The sequence below is a fragment of the Thalassophryne amazonica genome, chromosome 16 (assembly GCF_902500255.1).
Source record: "Thalassophryne amazonica chromosome 16, fThaAma1.1, whole genome shotgun sequence".
Lineage (NCBI taxonomy): Eukaryota > Metazoa > Chordata > Actinopteri > Batrachoidiformes > Batrachoididae > Thalassophryne > Thalassophryne amazonica.
The window spans coordinates 3,215,032-3,235,867 of NC_047118.1; the positions used below are offsets into that span (position 1 = coordinate 3,215,032).

A 20,836-nucleotide genomic window follows, 5' to 3' on the forward strand; every position below is an offset into this window, starting at 1 on the left:
TCTCACCTTGCTGGTTTCCGGACTGTCAGGATCAAAGTGGACTTGTTTAGCAGCCAGCTCCCTCCCTGTATCCACATCGTAACACAGATAAACCTGGCCGAATGCTCCCTGGCCCAGCAGCTTCCCCCGCCGCCATGTCACCGGAGCGCTGGGTGCTGGAAAGATAAATAAATAAATAAATTCTACAATTCTTGTTCACACTGTAAATGAATAATAAACACTAACATTTGCTTTACATTAAACATCAAAATTCTGCCACTGAGGTCACGTCTTCACCGTGCTTGTTTATTAGCAGGACTACAGGAAAAACTAACGAACCAGTTTTAATGAAACTTGGTGGAGGAGCGGGGCAGATGTCAACTTACCATCCACTAAATTCTGGTGCAGATCCTGATTAACAAAAGTATAATGATCAGGTGCAACGTTCAGAATCAGTGGAACAGGCCAGCAATCAGGATTAAGGGATTATTCAGAATCAAAACAAAGTGTTCAGGATCCCATGATTACCTATCCATAGGAGTTCTTTTGTCCAGATCCAGTTCATGAGCTGGAGCTGGTGGACAAAAATATATTTTTGGACAGGTGTGGTCCACTATTGACTGGAATTTGATGCTTAACTTACATTACCTGCATTCATTTACTAGTCATAGACGACCCATTTGAGCTGACTAACTCACCTGCTGAGGTTCACACACTTTCTTCACTGAGTGTTAGGGAGCGGTGGCAGCTCCAGCAGGTCTGTTCTTTGAAGGGTTAAACGAACTTAATAAATGGCTTTCGACTAGTCCATTAATAAAAATAGTCGACTAGTTGGATGTTAGCTAGTCGTAGTCTACTGTTACAACTAGCCGTCCAATTAAGGAGGGTCTTCGCATAGGTGTGCACTCTATTGAATGTCTGTCTAGGGTGTTTATATTTGAAAAGGTTGTCTGGTATCTTAAATAAAATCCTACAAATACATAATAAGGCATCGTAAAAAGAAGACACTCTTGAGTGCGACTGGAGACTCTAAGAACACAGACACGTCCTTGAACTCTGAAATGTGTTATCTATAATTTATGAATGGAAACGTGTCCCCGACTCACACTTATGGGCGACAGAACGCTCCTGAGGATGCAGTCTGCCCTGAGCGTCGACCAGCTGCCAGCTGCCAAGGCTCTCCTTGCTGCCATTTAGTGAACGCCGTGAGGGCACCAGAGTGAACAGGTTTCCCTGCGGGCGGCGAATTCGCGGAAATGTTCGCCGACCTACAGCACAGAAGAAAGCAAGACGATGAAGATTAATGAAGAGCAGACAGACAAAGAGGGTGAGAGAGCACATCGGTTATGTTCAGATTAGCAAGTTTACAGATTATAGGCTTTAAAAATCTCAATGGAACTCAACTGCCTAATACCAAGTAGCAAAACATTCCACAACATCGGTACACAAACAGAAAATGCTGTTTCATAACCTTCAGGACACACAGCAGGCCTGCTCCCTGTGATCGCCTGAGATCGAGCTGGCACATAAGGCTCGCAAAAATAAACCATATAAGAGGGCATGGAACCATTCAAGATCTTGTAAACCAATAAGAGAACTTTAATATCCATCCTCAGATGATCAGGCCACCACAGAAAAGAAACTAGCACCGCAATAATATGACCAAACATCCAAATAACAAGGAATGTATTTGACTTACCTTCACTGTGGTCCTTATGATGCAGGGACACATGGTACCTACGGGGGTAGGTACCTCCCTTCCCCACCACCCTGTCATAGACATAATTCTCCCTGTCTGCAGACAACAAATATCTCAATGTCATCATAATTTCAATATACCACACCCGCGTGTTGGAACGCGCCCCCCTCAAGTATTCACCCACCACTTCCTTTAATGAAATTTGGTTAAACACCCACCCTAATATAAATTAATTTTGTGACCCCAACACATGGCAAAAAGCAAAAGAGTTTTCACAATGTTTTTCTTGCTGCATCTTCGTTGTGACGATGCCATCAGTGTGTGCTGGCAGTCGTTGCATGATGAGATGTGCATAAGACGGAACAGATCTGGCATTAAACGGGTGAGTTATTTTTTGATTTAGTTATTTGTGATGAATTTTACTGAACTGTATGGAGGGTTGGGCGTTCCAAGGAATGTAACATTGGCTGCGGTCATGCACCAGCACACCCAGTTCCTTGCAACTGCGCTGACACTCACCTGAGCACTCCTGCCGATTATCAGGGTAACTCTTGGCTCTGTGCATCCGGGACCTCCTCAGTACAGGGCTGAGCAGGAGGACAAGGAAAGGAGGGAGAGATGCTTCCTCAAGTAAAAATCACTTTTCCTCACGTTGAACTCAGATTGTCAAATAAAATTAAATGAATGGTGAAAAAGTATCAGAAAACGTGACTAAAAATGATGGAATTCCTACATAGAGAGTCTCTGTATCTAGTTAATGTTAGTTGGAAGTACACGACAGCTTTATCCTCACCTGTCTGAGTTGCTGTCTAAAGACTGGCAGCTCCCAGAGACGGAGTTCTCTGCACTGCTCCAAGGATCCAGCACCTGCACAGGTCACAGTGGGAAAAACTCAGGAAAACTCCTGCTTCAACTCAACAACAGTCACAACAACAGTGAGGTTATTGAAGCCTCAGTAACACAGAGATAAGACAGCACTGAAGAGCATCCTTCAGCTGGCGAGACATAAGACGTGGACGGCTCTGGAGCTATTAACCCTGTGTGAATGTAAAAGGAGTTTTCTGTAGTTTATCTCAAGCATGTGCAACATCTGTTGTGTGTCTGCATGACAGGTGGTCCAAAAACCTACTCTGCTGTTTATATGCATAAAAAGTGCATAAGTGCATTGCTGTAGTGTACTTTTGTTATTGGAGTTTCATTACTTTTGTGCACTGGCTCCTGGGAAACCCCTACATAGTCAACAACAATAATAATAATAATAATAATAATAATAATAATAAATGCATGATTCATTAAACTATAAAAATATATGACTTGTACTCTGGAAAATACAGTAAATACTGCATGCAGGGTTCTAGCTAAGGTACCGTCCAGCATCGCAAATTTCCTCCTAGCTCTTGGGTTCAAATCTCCTCTCCTGCCCGGCACCGATTTTCCAAAAAAATGAACCAAAATTTTGATCATATTTCAGGCTTATAGTGTTGTACTTTTGTTTTATTTTGCAATTTCCACCAAATAATTAAAGAAATAAGAAATATATTTCTCATTTTCTTCTTATCTCCGCCGCAAACAGCAGAGTCAGCTGAAAAGCAGCTCATAGCGAGGACACTGTGCATCTCTCTCCTCTCTAACTTAAAGGAAAAAAACTCCATTAAAATAATCCACAGTGTCAGTGTTCGTAGATGCTGATACATTCGAATTTATGGTTATTTTACAGTTTAAAGGCTCCTGTTTCCAAACAGATCGGAAGAAAACCGCACTGACAGTGACAGCCAGATCAGTCCAGGTTCAGCTCTTGTTCAAACAAGACAATTAGTGGTTATGATGTTTTTTTTTAAGTAATGCAATCCCACTCAAACATGTAGGAAAAAATACTGTCTTGACAGAAAAACTCTTCCTGCTTCACTGGATGAAAGAAGAAGAGAGCAAATGCTATATTCCCATCAAATATTAATGTGTTTTTAACTTTTTCAACATTATTTATTTTATTAACCTAGACTTTGGCAGAAACATTTTAAAAATAACTTTGGTATTACAAATATTGCAACATAAATATCTTTTTTTTGTCTATTATTCTCGCATTCAATGCATATAAAACCACTCAAAATTGGTTAACATAGGATTTGCTAATAACATTTTAGAGGTATAAAACCCTAGAGTTTCAGGGGGTTCTGCCCCCTTGATCCCCACTGGGGGCCCCTGCACCCTCGGCCGTGAGCCGTGATCACGTAATCTACCTGGCACTAAAATGGTTCTAGCTAGAACCCTGATTGCAGGTATATGCACATGTTCATTCATTTCAAAGTCTTTACAAAAACAAATCTTTGCAAAGTCACTCATTCATTATTTGGGGCATGTGTGTTCACAAAATCTGCTTCGAGCTTTGACCTGTGCGTCGCACTGGAAAATGCCAGTGACCTCGCTAACTCAAGGTCTGACTGATCGTAAAACAGTCTGTTCCTCTAAACATGACGGTGTGACTCACACACTGGTCGCTGGTTTCTGGGATGAACTCGCCCTCGCTGTTTATGCTGGTGTATGACCCTTGGCGGGCAATCCTCTGCTGGCGCTCAGGCACGTAGCCTGGTGGCGGTGAGCTACGCCCCACGTTCTGAGAACCTGCGATGAAAGAGCAGTTTTAGAATCGAGGAAAATATTTGATGATATGCAAAATAATAAGCAAGGTAGAATGCAGGGACATGGACTGAGACTGTTCACTGGAACTGGATCGACACAAACCTCGACTGAGTTATAACTGATATGATTTGTTTTTGACAAATGAATGGAAATGTTAAAATAACACAGTGCACATCAAGAGAGAGTTACCCAGAATACACATCTGGATTCCAATCAATCAATCAATCAATCAATCAATCAACAGCAGAAAGATGTTTAAAAAGAACTTGAGGACTTGGTGGAGCAGTTTTGGCCTTGGTGTTGGTTTTGTGTTGTGCCCACGGCCGTACAGAAACTTGCACGCTGTGACAAACGCTCAGAAAAGAAGAAAGCATCTCCTCTCTCTCTCCTGCCTGAAAACATCACAGATGCCGATCATCAAAATGCCGATTGTTGCCACTCTACCTGAAGCAACTACTGACAACTTGGTGCCGTCGTACCGTTCAGATCTGAAGAACCTCCTGCAGACCCTCAGCCCGCTCCGCTCCTGAGAAGAAACCAGGACTCTGCAGCAGGCCAACGGCCCACCATGCTAATAGCTTTCCATAATCTGATTGGCTGCTATCCAGCAGGCACAGTCTTGTAATTGTGAACAGGAAAAGGAAGAGGGCCCGCTGCTGAAGGCGAAACCAAAGACAAAAGTCAGAGAAAGAGGGCGAGAGTGAACAGCAAGAAAGGGAAATCAAGTTATCTGCTGCAAGAGCCGAGCAGACATTTCTTTTTTTGGTCTGTTGCGTGCATCTGGAAAAACCTGTCAAATAAAACATGCAATTTGTAGAATATGCTCAAAATTTTCTTTTAAAAAGTTCAGTTCATCTCCGTTCTCATGTAACAATCTGGGCAATATTTCATTGCTACCTGCAGACTAGCAAAATGCAGCCTCGACATCCATGCAGCCACAACGTGCAGGAGCAGCAGGGTGACACGGGGGGGTGGGGTGGGGAGTCACCTCATCTGAGCCAGAGGTGCTTCTAGCAACCGTCTCATGGTGCAAATAAATCTGTCTCTGTTCTGAACACAATGTGCCTGCAAGCACAACACGTGCACGGCTAAACTTGGAGGCAGTGAAAAAGACACTTGTGCTGCTTGTTCCCAGGATGCAGTTGTATTGGGCGTCACGGGTCGAGAGAGGCAGAAACACACAGTGTAGTTACTGAAGGGATGTAAAACTGGCAGGAGCACTGTACCGGTGGGCAGATGGCGCCCCCTGGGCTCGGAGGACTGATGGGCTGCGCTCACGTCCCCGGTGGACTGAGAGGACTGGATCCTCACCTGCTTACACAGCATGTGGTGGGAAGGAGACGAAGTCTGCAGACAAAACAATAACAGAAATGAAGATCTGGAAACTGCAGTTGGCTCCAGCTCAGAGAGGCAGTTTGTGAAATAGAAACAAATGAGGAACTTTTTTCACAACACAGCCCTGTGGTGAAGAAACTGCAACAGCGCAATGATATGCTGTAAGCCCACACCCTGTCTGTCTGTGTCTGTGTGTGTGTCTCACTTTCTTCTGCTCCTGTGGGAGCAGCAGGATCTTGATGCTCTTCATGTTGGAGCTTCGGTCCAGTAGGTTGATTGCTTTGTCGAGGTCATCCTGATCCCGCAGAGGGATGGACAGCTGCCAGGGGAGAGAGAGGGAAAAAAAATAAAAATAAAAGACAAAGAAATTAATCCTATCAGCATAATAATAATAATAATAATAATAATAGTATTAAGTACTTTCTTTTGGCTTCTCTCATTTTAGTCTGTGCACCAGGCAGGTTTTTGGTACCACTTAAAGGGACTAAATGACACTCGCAGTCCAGCCTCAGTGCACCACGACCTACACAAAAATGTATGGTGGCCATCCAGGGTGGCAGCTATTACCAGGTAGGAGTCAATGAAGAAGTACACAGCAGTCAAAATTTAAAAATGCTCCAGGCGTATTGAAAAGTACACCACATGATTGGTCTGACTGTAAAAACTCCAAAAAGGTGCAGTTTGGACTATGACTGTGCCAGTTATTTTTTGGTACTCGCTCACAGCGCATGTTCAGGTTCAGGCATGTTTGCACGCACCAACTGAGGAAAACACACACACAAAGATGAATGTGCACTATTTACAGAATGGGCATGTCTAGACCCATCGATCACAGGCCGAGCTGAAGAAACAGAAAGACAGGAAGTTGTAGCAACACACACACACACACACACAGCCTTACCTCGTTGTTCATATAGTGCAGGTCCAACTGCTGCCCAAAAACAGTCTTGATTTTATGCTGAATTTCGTCAAATAATACAGGACGTGGCAACATCAGGATTCTACACAACAAATTCAGAACAAAAAGAAGAAGAAAGGTTTGAACCCTCAAGTCAGGAAGCCAGCTTTGAGTTGGGCACACACATGCATAAAAAAAATTAAATAAAATAAAAAAGACACACAAGCTTTTGATTGTAGTGTGTTCCTCCAAATACACCTTTGCATATTTGTGGTTTGCACTGGCAGCCTCAGTCCAACCACAGTCCTTTCCCCTTTCCATTCTCACATACCAGTCTGAATTAAGAGCTGCAGAGAGCGAGCGAGTGAACCAGATCTGCAAGAACTCATGTACAGGAACACGTGCCAACAGCAGCTTCAACATGTTTATGCTCTTCAACACACACACACACACACACACACACACACCAAACTCACCGTCTTTCTCCGGAGAACTCAAACTTCATTCTGACATCGTCCTGAGGGAAGACAAACAGCCTGGTCACAAAGAGGTTAAAAGGTCAACAGAGGTCATCAAAAGGCTGTCAAACAGCAGACGGTGATCGACATTCAGCAAAGGCTGCAAAGACTCAGTGTTCATGAGGCCTGATTACACCGCAGGAGCTTGCGAGCCATTTTAAGCGGTCTGACACCTTTGCACCGAAATAGGATTTTAATTTTTTGGAGAGAAGGAAATGAAACACTTGTTGTACCATGTCCTGTGAAGTGACTGAACATGACTGGCAGGACACGTGGGAGATGAATTCATGCTTGTATAATACCTACACAGGAATGAAATTGCACCAATATTGGAAATTTGGAACTCAAGAACCTGTTTTACAGGATGTGGGAGCATCTTATGGGATGGGGATGCCTCAGGGTTGGGGTAATGTTCATTGACTGATTTCTCTTTCCAACATGCTTAAACATCTTCCACGCTCAGAGTTGAGCTCCTCTACCACTACATCACCTCTGCTAGCACACCGTTAGTGCTGCGTTCGCCTCTGCTGGAGGCTTGACTGGAAGCACCATCTCCTGTGGGAGAAATGTGAAGGAACATCTAGAACTTGTCTCGACGACGCACCAGTAGCAAGTGATGCAATCAGCATTACATCAAGCTTATACAGGCTATGTCAAACGTTTGGACCCCTGGAGCGAGCTTTCTCCAGCGTTTCACAGAAATGGTTGAGAATCTGCTACTCCGGCCACTTCATGTCATAGTGTGAACGCACCCTAACCACTTGGCCACCACACTGCCAGTCCATTTATCTCAAAAGGGTTATAAATAAAATTATTATTGTTCTCATCTCAGACAATGGAGACATCCTTACTTTTTGAAAAAGAATTACTTTGCTCAATTAATTTACATTTATTTATTCATTATTATTACTTTGCATGATTTTGATGGCAGGGTTGGTGACCAAGTGGTTAATGCACTTGGTTTCAGTGTGGAAGGTTCCCAGTTCGAATCCCACCCCTGCCACATTTCTCCATGTTATGTGGAGTTGCATCAGGAAGGACATTCGGTGTAAAACTTGTGCCAATTCAACATGCAGATCCCCCTTGGATTTGCTGTGGCGACCCCGAGTGCAAAACAAGGGAGCAGCCGAAGCTACTTACTTTAGTTTGCATTATTTTGTCAAAGGCAATTTTTTAAAATCGCCAATACTGTTCATATCGCAATTCAATATAACAATGAAATATTTTATTTTAAAATATTATGTAAAACACTGGACACCTTGTTTTCACTCAGGACCACAGAAAATTTATTTATTACGGAAAGAAAAGTTGTTTAATATTTCTAAATGCATTTTTATGTATTTATTTATTTATTGATTATTTATTTTAAAAAATTGGGGGGGGGGGGGGGTCTGGTCTGTTACTTAAAAACAATGATCTAATGTGAAGTGTGGATTTTGTGACTCCTGACACCCCTCATATGACTGCAAATTAACAACTGAGAGCAAGATGTTTAACTATTTGGGCACAACTGAGGATTCTGATTCCAGTAAATCCAGGATAATAACACTCGTATTACCCTGTCCTCTTGGACAATTTCCAATATTCCTGCTTTAAATCCCTGCCTTTAACTTCAAAACTCTTGACATTTCAATGCTTCAATGTTAAATTAGTCGTGTACGTGAAGCTAAACCACACCTGTCTGTCATGTTGGGCCGGGGCCTTGGGTTTGCCACTGTCAAAGGATGACATAGGCTGGCGCCGTGTCATCTGGAGAGCAACCAGGTCCTTCATTATGGAGTGGAGAGCCTGCCTCTCATCTGGAGAGGATAACGAGTTATGACAAAACACACAATTAGAGTGATGATTGGAAAATGGATGACCTGTGTGTGTGAGAGAGAGTGTGTGTGTGTGTGTGTATGTGTCAGAATGAGAAGTTACAGTCCTGCAACACTCAGACCTTCACTAAAGAGCCTCCGTAGACAATTACTCATCTTTAACTGCAGCCACATTAAGACTATCTCATGGCGGGATTGTTGGGAGACACAGAAGGACTGCAGTGTTTTTGGTATGCCCTTCCCCACGTTTGATCTCAGCGAAAACTATGCCTTTGCTGAACTAGCTCACGAAGAGAAAATATTCTCCTTGTGTAGCTTGGACAGACATCACACGGCCCCAGAGAACCAGACCCCCATCTCCACAACACCAAAAAGAACAGAGAGAAAGAGAGAGGAGAAAGAACCCAGTCCTTCACCCAGCAGTGTCTCACACGGTCTGAGGCCTCGGGGATAATATTTGCTGCATCTGTTTTTATGTCTGCCTAATGTCAAACTTACTCATTATGGCGAGGCTGGTGCACGTCGTTTACAAACCGGTCTTCAGAAACGTGTTGCCCACCCACGGCCTGCAGGGGTAAACACAGATATCAAGAAGCAAGAAGATGCATGGTCACACTGAGTCAGATAAAGATCACCAAGCGGTTTTCAATGCATGTGGGCAACCTGCTCAACGCGAGAGACAACACCTTGGTCGTACGGCTCTCAGGAGGCCTTTCGGGAAAGCATCAGAATTTAGCACATAACTGATTCATTTGCATGGCAAAATATTTTGTTAGAGCAGACACTTTTCTCACACTTTGAGCATGTAAACAAAAAAAAAGTGGAAGCTGCCAGATCACAGACGTTTTTCCACAGTACCTTTTCTCCGATTGCAGGCCTGTGCAATCAGAAACAGTGCAGAACGTGTGAAACCGCTGCACGTGCAGCTTTCAATCCAGCCAGGTCTGTGTTAGAAGAACACTTTCACAGACAGACTGTGCCATTTTAAGCATCTTCCAGCTTTACACTTCTGCAGTTGCACAAGCTGCAGAGCACTTATCCAGCCATGTCACAACCGCACTAACAGTAATAACTGGACTTTTTTTCTCCCCACGGCGCAGACAACATTGTAAAATAAAGAATGTTGGTTCCTAAATTTGTGCCAATGTGGGATTTCACTTAATTCAAACAAGAATGAAAAATGCTTTTTTTTTTGTTTTCATGAATTTGATCTAATTAATGAAACACAACTTTTACAGCTGTTACAGTAGCTGAGGTAGGAAATCAATGTACAAAGTAAAAACCAAAGCAGACAGTCTCATCATTCTAAAGATCTGAATATAATCAACAAGAGTTTCTGATTCCTGCACAGTAACATTTACAGTGAGGAAAATAAGTATTTGAACACTCTGCGATTTTGTTCTCCCGCTTAGAAATCATGGAGGGGTCTGAAATTTTCATTTGAGGTGCATGTCCACTGTGAGAGACATAATCTAAAAAAAAAAAAAAAAAAAAATCCAGAAATCACAATGTATGATTTTTTAATAATTTATTTGTATGACTGCTGCAAATAAGTATTTGAACACCTGTGAAAATCAATGTTAATATTTGGTACAGTAGCCTTTGTTTACAATTACAGAGGTCAAACGTTTCCTGTAGTTTTTCACCAGGTTGTCACACACTGCAGCAGGGATTTTGGTCCATTCCTCCATACAGATCTTCTCCAAATCTTTCAGGTTTGGAGTTTCAGCTCCTTCCAAAGATTTTCTATTGAGTTCAGGTCTGGAGACTGGCCAGGCCACTCCAGGACCTTGAAACGCTTCTTACAGAGCCCCTCCTTAGTTGCCCTGGCTGTGTGTTTGTGGTCATTGTCATGCTGGAAGACCCAGCCATGACCCATCTTCAATGCTCTTACTGAGGGAAGGAGGTTGTTGGCCAAAATCTCACAATACATGACCCCATCCATCCTCCCTTCAATACGGTGCAGTCATCCTGTCCCCTTTGCAGAAGAGCACCCCCAGAGTATGATGTTTCCACCCCCATGCTTCACGGTTGGGATGGTTTTCTTGGGGTTGTTCTCATCCTCTAAACATGGTAAGTGGAGTTGATTCCAAAATCCAAAATTGCAAAATCGCAGGGTGTTCAAATACTTATTTTCCTCACTATATAAGGCTACATTCATGAAATGCTGAGACACATTTGATTTTACGGGTGCAGCAGTTTGTGATATGAATTGAAATCAGTTTTAGTATAAAAGATGCAACTGTAAATATATTATGAAGTGGTCGGTGACGAGGGAAACTGCTATGCTGCTACTACTGCATCTGTAACCTCTTAAAAGCTCTAAGATCAGTATGAGACTAACAAAACTGGTTAAATCTAAAATCAAAAGTATGGAACAGATTTGAATTTTATAATAAGCACAGAACTTCATCGCCATCTGCAAGTGTTGCTGGTGTTGGACTCACTCAGGACTTCACCTTGTTGCCAATCGTGTTTGAGATTTTCATGGAAAGGATTTCAAGGTGCAGTCAGGGATTAGAAAGTGTCCAGTTTGGTGACCTCAAAATTGCATCTCTGCTTGTTGTAGGTGATGTGGTTCTGTTGGCTTCAGATGACAGTGACCTCCAAAGTGCACTACGCAGATTTAAGGCAGAGTGTGAAGCAACTGGGATGAGGATCAGCATCTCCAAATGTGAGACTAAGGGTGGACTGTCTCCTCTAGGTCAGGGAGAGTGATTACCCAAAGTGAAGGAGTATCTCGGGGTCAGGGTAAGATGGAGCGGGAGATTGACATACAAATTGGGACTTTGTCTGAGGTCCTGCAGACACTGTACCAGAGCATCATGGTGAAGAAACAGCTGACCCATAAGGCCAGGCTCTCGATTTAATAGTCAATATACACTCTGGTCTTTACCTACAGTGGGGCCAAAAAGTATTTGGTCAGCCCCTGATTGTGCAAGTTCTGACTTAGAAAGATGAGAGAGGTCTGTAATTTTCATCATAGGTACACTTCAATTATGAGAGACAAAATGAGAAAAAAAAAAATCCAAATTGTAGGATTTTCAAAGAATTTATTTGTAAATTATGGTGGAAAATAAGTATTTGGTCAATAACAAACAAGCAAGATTTCTGGCTCTCACAGACCTGTTAATTTTTCTTTAAGAAGCTCTTCTGTCCTCCACCTGTTACCTGTATTAATGGCACCTGCTGGAACTCGTTATCTGTATAAAAGACACCTGTCCACAGCCTCAAACAGTCAGACTCCAAACTCAACCATGACCAAGACCAAAGAGCTGTCGAAGGACACCAGGAAGAAAACTGTAGATGTGCACCAGGCTGGGAAGAGTGAATCTACAATAGTCAAGCAGGCTGGTGTGAATAAATCAACTGTGGGAGCAACTGTAAGAAAATGGAAGACATACAAGACCATTGATAATCTCCCTCGATCTGGGGCTCCACGCAAGATGTCATCATGTGGGCTCAAAATGATCATGAGAACGGTGAACAAAAATCCCAGAACTACACGGAGGGACCTGATGAAGCACCTGCAGAGAGCTGGGACCAAAGTAACAAAGGCTACACACTACGCGGAGAAGGACTGAAATCCTGCAGTGCCAGGCGTGTCCCCCTGTTTAAGCCAGTACGTGTCCAGGCCTGTCTGACGTTTGCCAGAGAGCATATGGATGATCCAGAAGAGGATTGGGAGAATATCATGTGGTCAGATGAAACCAAAATATAACTTTCTGGTAAAAACTCGTCGTGTTTGGAGGAAGAAGACTGCTGAGTTGCATTCCAAGAACACCATATCTACTGGGAAGCATGGGGGTGGAAACATCATGCTTTGGGGCTGTTTTTCTGCAAAGGGGACAGGACGACTTATCCGGGTTAAGGGAAGAATGAATAGGGCCATGTTTCATGAGATTTTAAGCCAAAACCTCCTTCCATCAGTGAGAGCATTGAAGATGCAACGTGGCTGGGTCGTCCAGTATGACAATGATCCCAAACACTTCGCTCGGGCAATGAAGGAGTGGCTCCGTAGAAAGCATTTCAAGGTCCTGGAGTGGCCTAGCCAGTCTCCAGACCTCAACCCCATAGAAAATTTGTGGAGGGAGTTGAAAGGCCATGTTGCCCAGCGTCAGCCCGAAAACATCACTGCTCCAGAGGAGATCTGCATGGAGGAATGGGCCGAAATACCAGCTACAGTGTGTGCAAACATAGTGAAGACTTACAGGAAATGTTTGACCTCTGTCATTGCCAACAAAGACTATGTGACAAAGTATTGAGTTAAATTTTTGTTATTGACCAAATACTTATTTTCCACCATAATTTACAAATAAATTCTTTAAAAAACCTACAATGTGATTTCCTGGATTTTTTTTCTCATTTTGTCTCTCACAGTTGAAGTGTACCTATGATGAAAATTACAGACCTCTCTCATCTTTCTAAGTAGGAGAACTTGCACAATCAGGGACTGACTAAATACTTTTTTACCCCACTGTACAGGCATGAGCTTTGGGTAATGACAGAAAAAAACAAGGTCGCAGATACAAGCAACGAAAATTAGGTTCCTTCGTCAAGTAACTGGACTAAATAATATAATAACATAATATCAATTAATTATTCAAAGAATCTGGAGGAATTACAGTGTTTAAAGGGCAAGGGTGCAAGCCTAAAATAAACACCCACGAGCTCCGATTACTCAGATGGCAGTGCATCAATAGCTGATATAACTACATGGCCAAGGGATAACTTTTGGAAAGCTTTGTCAAGCATTGCAATACAGAGTTACACTGAAAAATGCTACTAAAAAAATTACTTTGAAAAAAAGAAGTCTTCTCCTGAAATGGTGTTGACTTGTCTGGCCTTACAGGCATCTGGGTTGGACCATCACACAGTGGAAACATGTACTGGAGTGTTACAAATCAGTATTCCAGATCTTTTTTTGGAAGAAATAAATGCTATGTGATCTAGACCAAAGACTAAAAGAACCATCCAGACTGTTATCAGCAACAAGTCCAAAAGCCAGGGTCTGTCATGGTATGGGGTTGTCTCGGTGCCCTTGACAAAGTGCCCTTGACTTCTGTGATGGCAATTTAGAGTGACATATGTTGCCTTCAAGATAACATGTTTTCCAAAGACGGCCATCCATTTTTCAATAAGATGATACAAAACCACATTCTGCACACATTACAAAGGCATGGCTGCCAAAGAACAGGGTCTGGATACTGGATTGCCCTGTCTTTGGTCCTGACTTGTCCCCAATAGAAAATGTGTGGAGAATTTTGAAACCAAACATGCATGCATGACCACCTCAAAGCTGTTGCACACTTCAGGACATGTTTTAGTCATCTTGGCACGGAGGGAGTGCCAAGATGGCGCCGTTGTGTCTGGCTGCTCGTCTGCTGCTCTCCAGTCTGTTTATTATTTTATTGTTTTTAATTTATGTTGTTTTGAGTCAGAGGCATTGCGGGTGTATGATCGTCAAACTCTGCTGAATCTCCAGCCCCCGGTTCGCGGTGCGGGTGGACAGAACTTTCCACCCCCATTTTTATCGGAGGTGCCAGCTTTTCTGTGCCGTGCTCCTGCGCTGCCTTTCGGCCGAAAGCACAGTCGTCGCCGCGGGAGACGAAGTGGACGTCTGGTGAAGCTGAAGCTCTGTTTGGCCTGCTGTTTGGCTTCCAGACGAGCTGTGCACAGAATTCTGGCAGGATCTGTGCTGCCCTGGCGCCTTGTGGATCTGGTTAGAGCCTGTGTGGTGCCGCTGGTCGGCTCTGAGGACTGTCGGCCCGGACGTCCACGTCTTCGCCGGATCGATGTGCGCCAGTGGCGCTCTCGGAACCTGGGCTTGCTTCGCCGGGTTCTGAACAGTGAGACCCCACTGAGGTCCTTACCCTGGGTCTCCTGAACATCAGATCATTGTCTTCGAAATCATTGTTGATTAATGATTTAATCATGGATCATCATTTAGATATGATTGGCTTGTGTGAAACCTGGCTCAAACACATAACTCTCCTTCCTTTGAATGAGGCCTGTCCACCAGCATACACATTTAGTCACGTGTCTCGTGGTGTGAAGCAAGGTGGGGGTGTGGCTTTTATTTACAAATCTCGGTTTTCTTTATTAGCTGTTGGGGGTCACAAATATAATTCCTTTGAGTATCTGACTCTCCGTTATGCCCATGATGCTAAATACTGTCAGGGTCATAAAACTGGAGCTCAGCTATGCTATTTTGTCACTGTTTATAGGCCCCCTGGCCCATATTCTGACTTCTTAGATGAATTTGGTGCGTTCATCTCTAGTTTGTGAACTAGTGCAGATAACATTTTGATTATTGGTGACTTTAACATTCATATAAATAAGCCCTCTGATTCCAATACGGATGCTTATTTACACTGTGGTCCTCGAGCACCGAGCTGCTGATCCACAAGCTGCCCTTCCAGTGCCTGGTGAGAGAAATCGCTCAGGACTTCAAGACGACCTCCGCTTTCAGAGCTCCGCTGTGATGCTCTGGAGGAGGCCGGCGATGCTGACCTGGTCGGCAGCTTCCTAGTTCACAATATCGCAGTGTGACACTGTCGGCCAGTTCGTTACATCATCACTAAATTCACTATCTGTTATAAGATACAGATCCACTGAACCAACTGCTACACATCTATCACAACAAATAGCTTTATCTCTAGGATTTAAAGCATCGTAATAACTGTACATTCGCTCCATTTTTCTATCACGGACCAGCCTCCTTGTAATCCAGAATGGAGACGGCACCTGTCCTGCAGCAAATCGGTCACGTGATTGAAAACCCTCTATACAGCCCACATACTGGGAAGATTCTAAGATTGACAAACATCTCTCCACTGTTTCAGAACAAATGTGAAACTTTGGTAAGACAAAAACTGCGGCACATAGAAGGAAGTGATTCTGGGTTGGATGGGTGTGATTGCGTTTCTGTGAAAAACTTTAAAACTCATGGGAACAAGTGGCCTATTCAACACACCAAATAATGTGACTTCTCAACAAACTGGACAATGCTAACTGAAGAGTAAAGATATGTGAATCTTTCAACAAATTTGATACTCCCACCACACACAGATACACTTCTGAAGACTGAGTCCAGGAAGTCAATGTAAGCCTACTGTAGATTCTGGTCTTGACCCAGGACAATCACATACCCAACATTTAAGACTCCTCAAGTGCCACAGTCAGGACATCATCAATTCAACAAAGATCACAACATCGTTCGCAAAGTGAAGGTAGTTATACCTTTATTCAAATGATATCCAATGCATCGTCTTATGTGATACTCAGTTCATGAAAGCACTGAAAAGAGTAAGAGTCAGAACCAATCTGCTAGGAATAAGTCAGAGACGCTCCCTCACAATGCAAGTGACACTCCTCATCCTGGTCCTCTCTTAGTAACCACTCATTTCATACAAACTCTTTCCAGCGGTACCCAAGGAACCTTTGAAAACACCTAGTACCAAAGACATCCAGTCGTCACCTTACGTCACTGGTTAGGGTCCAAGTCCCACAACCATAGCAAAACCGGCAGCACCAGGACCCTAAAGACTTTGACCTCCATTTGCCCGCAAAGGTACTGGCATCGCCATGCACTTCTTGACTCCATAAGCTCTTCCTACAGACACCCTCTCTACTTTTAAGATTAGGCTTAAAACTTTCCTTTTTGCTAAAGCTTATAGTTAGGGCTGGATCAGGTGACCCTGAACCATCCCTTAGTTATGCTGCTATAGACGTAGACTGCTGGGGGGTTCCCATGATGCACTGTTTCTTTCTCTTTTTGCTCTGTATGCACCACTCTGCATTTAATCATTAGTGATCGATCTCTGCTCCCCTCCACAGCATGTCTTTTTCCTGGTTCTCTCCCTCAGCCCCAACCAGTCCCAGCAGAAGACTGCCCCTCCCTGAGCCTGGTTCTGCTGGAGGTTTCTTCCTGTTAAAAGGGAGTTTTTCCTTCCCACTGTAGCCAAGTGCTTGCTCACAGGGGGTCGTTTTGACCGTTGGGGTTTTACATAATTATTGTATGGCCTTGCCTTACAATATAAAGCGCCTTGGGGCAACTGTTTGTTGTGATTTGGCGCTATATAAAAAAAATTGATTGATTCCTAGACAACTCTCGATCTCAAAGGCCGAGGACCCAGAGACAGTGACGTGCGGTGAGGTTGATGGCTGGTGAGGCACTGACTTCATCACAATCAGATTTTCAAACATATGAACCCCACAGAGTAGTTTATTCACCGCTTGATTGGCAGCAGGTAACGGGTTATGTTTAAAATATCATATCAACATTCTTTACACATACAAACTGTAGCACATAAAATGCACATTTAATAAAACAAGCGTTATTATAGTCTTACCTTTACTTATAAATAAAGTCCATGTGCCGCTCCTTCTGAACAAAAGCATCAATGACTTGCTTGTGGAAGTTTTTCTTATCTTCCTTTAGTTTTAAAAGTCTCTCTGTCTCAGTGGAGGTCACTGCCAGGGAAGAAAGCCATCCTTCATCAGTCCTATTCAGATTCTATGTTTTCTGGCTTTGAATGTGAGTGGTCAACCGCTCGTCTGTGATGACACTTCTTTGCAAATTCTTCAGGTCATAATATGCCATCTGAGTTCAAACATTGTCACAAGTTGAGAAAATAAGGCAGGAAAAGCAGAAGAAGACAGTTCCTTGCTGGACATCCACACAGCCAGACTTTAGTGTGTCCCACCGCGTTTGAAAAGAGAGCGGGTCTTCTGTTGTCTGACGCAAACCTTTCAGCTCCAGTCTTTGGTTGTCCTTTAATTATTACCTCCTGCTTTGACTGAAAGTCCAGCATCAGTTTGGATATGTAATCCTCCATTCTGAAAGTAAAGTCCAGGCGAGAGGAAAAAATAAATAAATGTCTGCTCTCGTAGTTTGCTGTCACTTATTCTGAAGCTGAGGAGTTGCTGCAAGAAGAATCCCTGGGATCACTAGTGCCCCCTAAAATGAAGCAGGAGAACTGCATGCGTCACCTGGTGTGTTTTTGCAGCCGTTTTGTGATCGCTCAGCACATGAAACATGTTACACACACATACAGCTGTTGACAAAAACACTGCACATTTTATACATCAGCTAAACTGTGGAATTTAAGTTCATACAGCCAAAGTGTTTGATCATTTTAATGGTGACATACAGTCTGACTGCACAGCAGGCCAACAGTCAGCCCAGTGATTGTGCAATCCAAGGTGAGGCACGTCTGGCTGCTGCCTCAACGCACCTCTCTGCTCAGTATTTGAACGGCAAATGTGATTTTGACTAAAAAATAATTTAAAACTAGTGAAGTTAAAAGGAAAATAACTTTATAGTACAAATCACTGGATAAATATAAACATTTATTTTTTCATTTTACATTTTTTTCATTCCTCACCTGACCATACGTCACTGCCCAGAGACATGTATGTCACTGCTGAGATCAGCGAATGTATCTACAAATTCAACTCTTTCACCACATACAGACACACTTGTGATGGTTGAGTCCAAGAACTCATTGAAAGAAAAGACAAAAAGTCGAAACCGGTTATTATCGTGGGTTCGCAAACAGGAAATTTAAGAATGAATTGTTAAGACAAACAAAAAAGTTGAGAGGATCCGAGGTGTATGTGAATGAACACTTGACAAAGAAAAATGTGGCGATTGCAGGACAAGCCAGGAGCCTTTGAAAAAAAAAACACATACAAACTGTTGTTGTTCTTTAATATAGTTATTCTATACTCAACAAAAATATAAATGCAACACTTTTGGTTTTGCTCCCATTTTGTATGAGATGAACTCAAAGATCTAAAACTTTTTCCACATACACAATATCACCATTTCCCTCAAATATTGTTCACAAACCAGTCGAAATCTGTGATAGTGAGCACTTCTCCTTTGCTGAGATAATCCATCCCACCTCACAGGTGTGCCATATCAAGATGCTGATTAGACACCATGATTAGTGCACAGGTGTGCCTTAGACTGCCCACAATAAAAGGCCACTCTGAAAGGTGCAGTTTTGTTTTATTGGGGGGGGGGATACCAGTCAGTATCTGGTGTGACCACCATTTGCCTCATGCAGTGCAACACATCTCCTTCGCATCATCCGTGAAGAGAACACCTCTCCAACGTGCCAAACACCAGCGAATGTGAGCATTTGCCCACTCAAGTCGGTTACGACGACGAACTGGAGTCAGGTCGAGACCCCGATGAGGACAACGAGCATGCAGATGAGCTTCCCTGAGACGGTTTCTGACAGTTTGTGCAGAAATTCTTTGGTTATGCAAACCGATTGTTTCAGCAGCTGTCCGAGTGGCTGGTCTCAGACGATCTTGGAGGTGACCATGCTGGATGTGGAGGTCCTGGGCTGGTGTGGTTACACGTGGTCTGCGGTTGTGAGGCTGGTTGGATGTACTGCCAAATTCTCTGAAACGACTTTGGAGAAGGCTTATGGTAGAGACATGAACATTCAATACACAAGCAACAACTCTGGTTGACATTCCTGCTGTCAGCATGCCAATTACACGCTCCCTCAAATCTTGCGACATCTGTGGCATTGTGCTGTGTGATAAAACTGCACCTTTCAGAGTGGCCTTTTATTGTGGGCAGTCTAAGGCACACCTGTGCACTAATCATGGTGTCTAATCAGCATCTTGGTATGGCACACCTGTGAGGTGGGATGGATTATCTCAGCAAAGGAGAGGTGCTCACTATCACAGATTTAGATTGGTTTGTGAACAATATTTGAGAGAAATGGTGATACTGTGTATGTGGAAAAAGTTTTAGATCTTTGAGTTCATCTCATACAAAATGGGAGCAAAACCAAAAGTGTTGTGTTTATATTTTTGTTGAGTGTATTTTGAGTCACTCATCACTCCGTATTATATCAGAGTGATTTACATAATTTATAAATAAATTCTTTAAAAACCATATATTGCGATTTCCTGGATTTTTTTCCCCATTTTGTCTATTAGGGCCCTGTCCCACTGGGGAGAGGATCAATTGCGCATGAACTGAGTATACAAATTGCGGGTGTTCGTTGTTGTCTGCAACAAAAATGGCCAAAAATGACAAATGTCCCAGTATGAATTACGGATATATTAATAATATATAGTGAATATATGATGAACAATCACGGTTCTATAACGCATGTAGTGAGGAAACTGATCTGACACATTGAGATTATCACGGCAGTATTATGGGTGTATTATGAATGCATCGCACACGTGTTGTGCACGGCATCTGCATTGCGGTCATAAAATAAAATAAATAAAATAAAATAAAGCATTACTATTCACACCAACAATACAGCCTCTGGAGCAAGTGCTGGACTTGGACAAGTAGATCACAGAGTTAATGTTCATGATGTCATGCGAGGGTTAACTGTTCATGAGTTTGGGGAGTGGGAGGGGGGAAGCCGCTTGGGGTGTGAGATGGTGTTTTTTTTTTTTTTTTTTTTTTTTTGAGTGTCACAGAAAACAGACTTCAGTGTGAGTTGTGGCTAAACAGCAACTCTTCCTTTTGTTGGTGTTAAATAAAAGTTCTGGATTGCAGCAGCTACGTCTTTGTGGATCTACACAGCCGGACCAGCACTGACTGGCAGGTATGTCGCTTTCTGCCACATATAGTACTTTGGGTTTACGTAACGTGTTTGTTATGCATTCACAGATTGTCCGCAAATCAGCTGCAAAGCAGATGTAATAAAAACGCTTCATTCGTGGCCAATCTGTATGCATTCGCTACAACATATTTTAGTTTGTGATGTGGACATGATGGGCACGATATATATCCATTTTACACACTGTCCCAGTCTGCTGCCAAGCCGCAAATCCCCTTCAGTTGCTGATATCAGCGGTTAACGGCAGATATACAGCACAGAGTGAGTATGTATTGTGAATGAATTGAGTATATATGGAGTATGTAAGGCGGATTTCATCCGCATCCAGATTTTTGAGCTAC

The 20,836-nt window shown here is 43.1% G+C and overlaps 1 protein-coding gene across 1 annotated transcript in view; it reads right to left on the reverse strand.

The window, feature by feature from the left end:
- Nucleotides 1-20,836, reverse strand: part of map3k3 (mitogen-activated protein kinase kinase kinase 3) — a 43,757-nt gene that overhangs the window by 14,768 nt on the left and 8,153 nt on the right. Inside the window, exons 2-13 of the mRNA XM_034190574.1 lie at nucleotides 9,382-9,449; nucleotides 8,744-8,865; nucleotides 7,025-7,065; nucleotides 6,552-6,651; nucleotides 5,856-5,969; nucleotides 5,542-5,662; nucleotides 4,164-4,297; nucleotides 2,472-2,545; nucleotides 2,198-2,265; nucleotides 1,679-1,774; nucleotides 1,086-1,247; nucleotides 7-155 (exon numbers count right to left, since the gene is read on the reverse strand). Coding sequence (XP_034046465.1) covers nucleotides 7-155; nucleotides 1,086-1,247; nucleotides 1,679-1,774; nucleotides 2,198-2,265; nucleotides 2,472-2,545; nucleotides 4,164-4,297; nucleotides 5,542-5,662; nucleotides 5,856-5,969; nucleotides 6,552-6,651; nucleotides 7,025-7,065; nucleotides 8,744-8,865; nucleotides 9,382-9,385 — 1,185 coding nt within the window. The 5' untranslated portion in view covers nucleotides 9,386-9,449. The remainder of the gene's footprint in view (nucleotides 1-6; nucleotides 156-1,085; nucleotides 1,248-1,678; nucleotides 1,775-2,197; nucleotides 2,266-2,471; nucleotides 2,546-4,163; nucleotides 4,298-5,541; nucleotides 5,663-5,855; nucleotides 5,970-6,551; nucleotides 6,652-7,024; nucleotides 7,066-8,743; nucleotides 8,866-9,381; nucleotides 9,450-20,836) is intronic.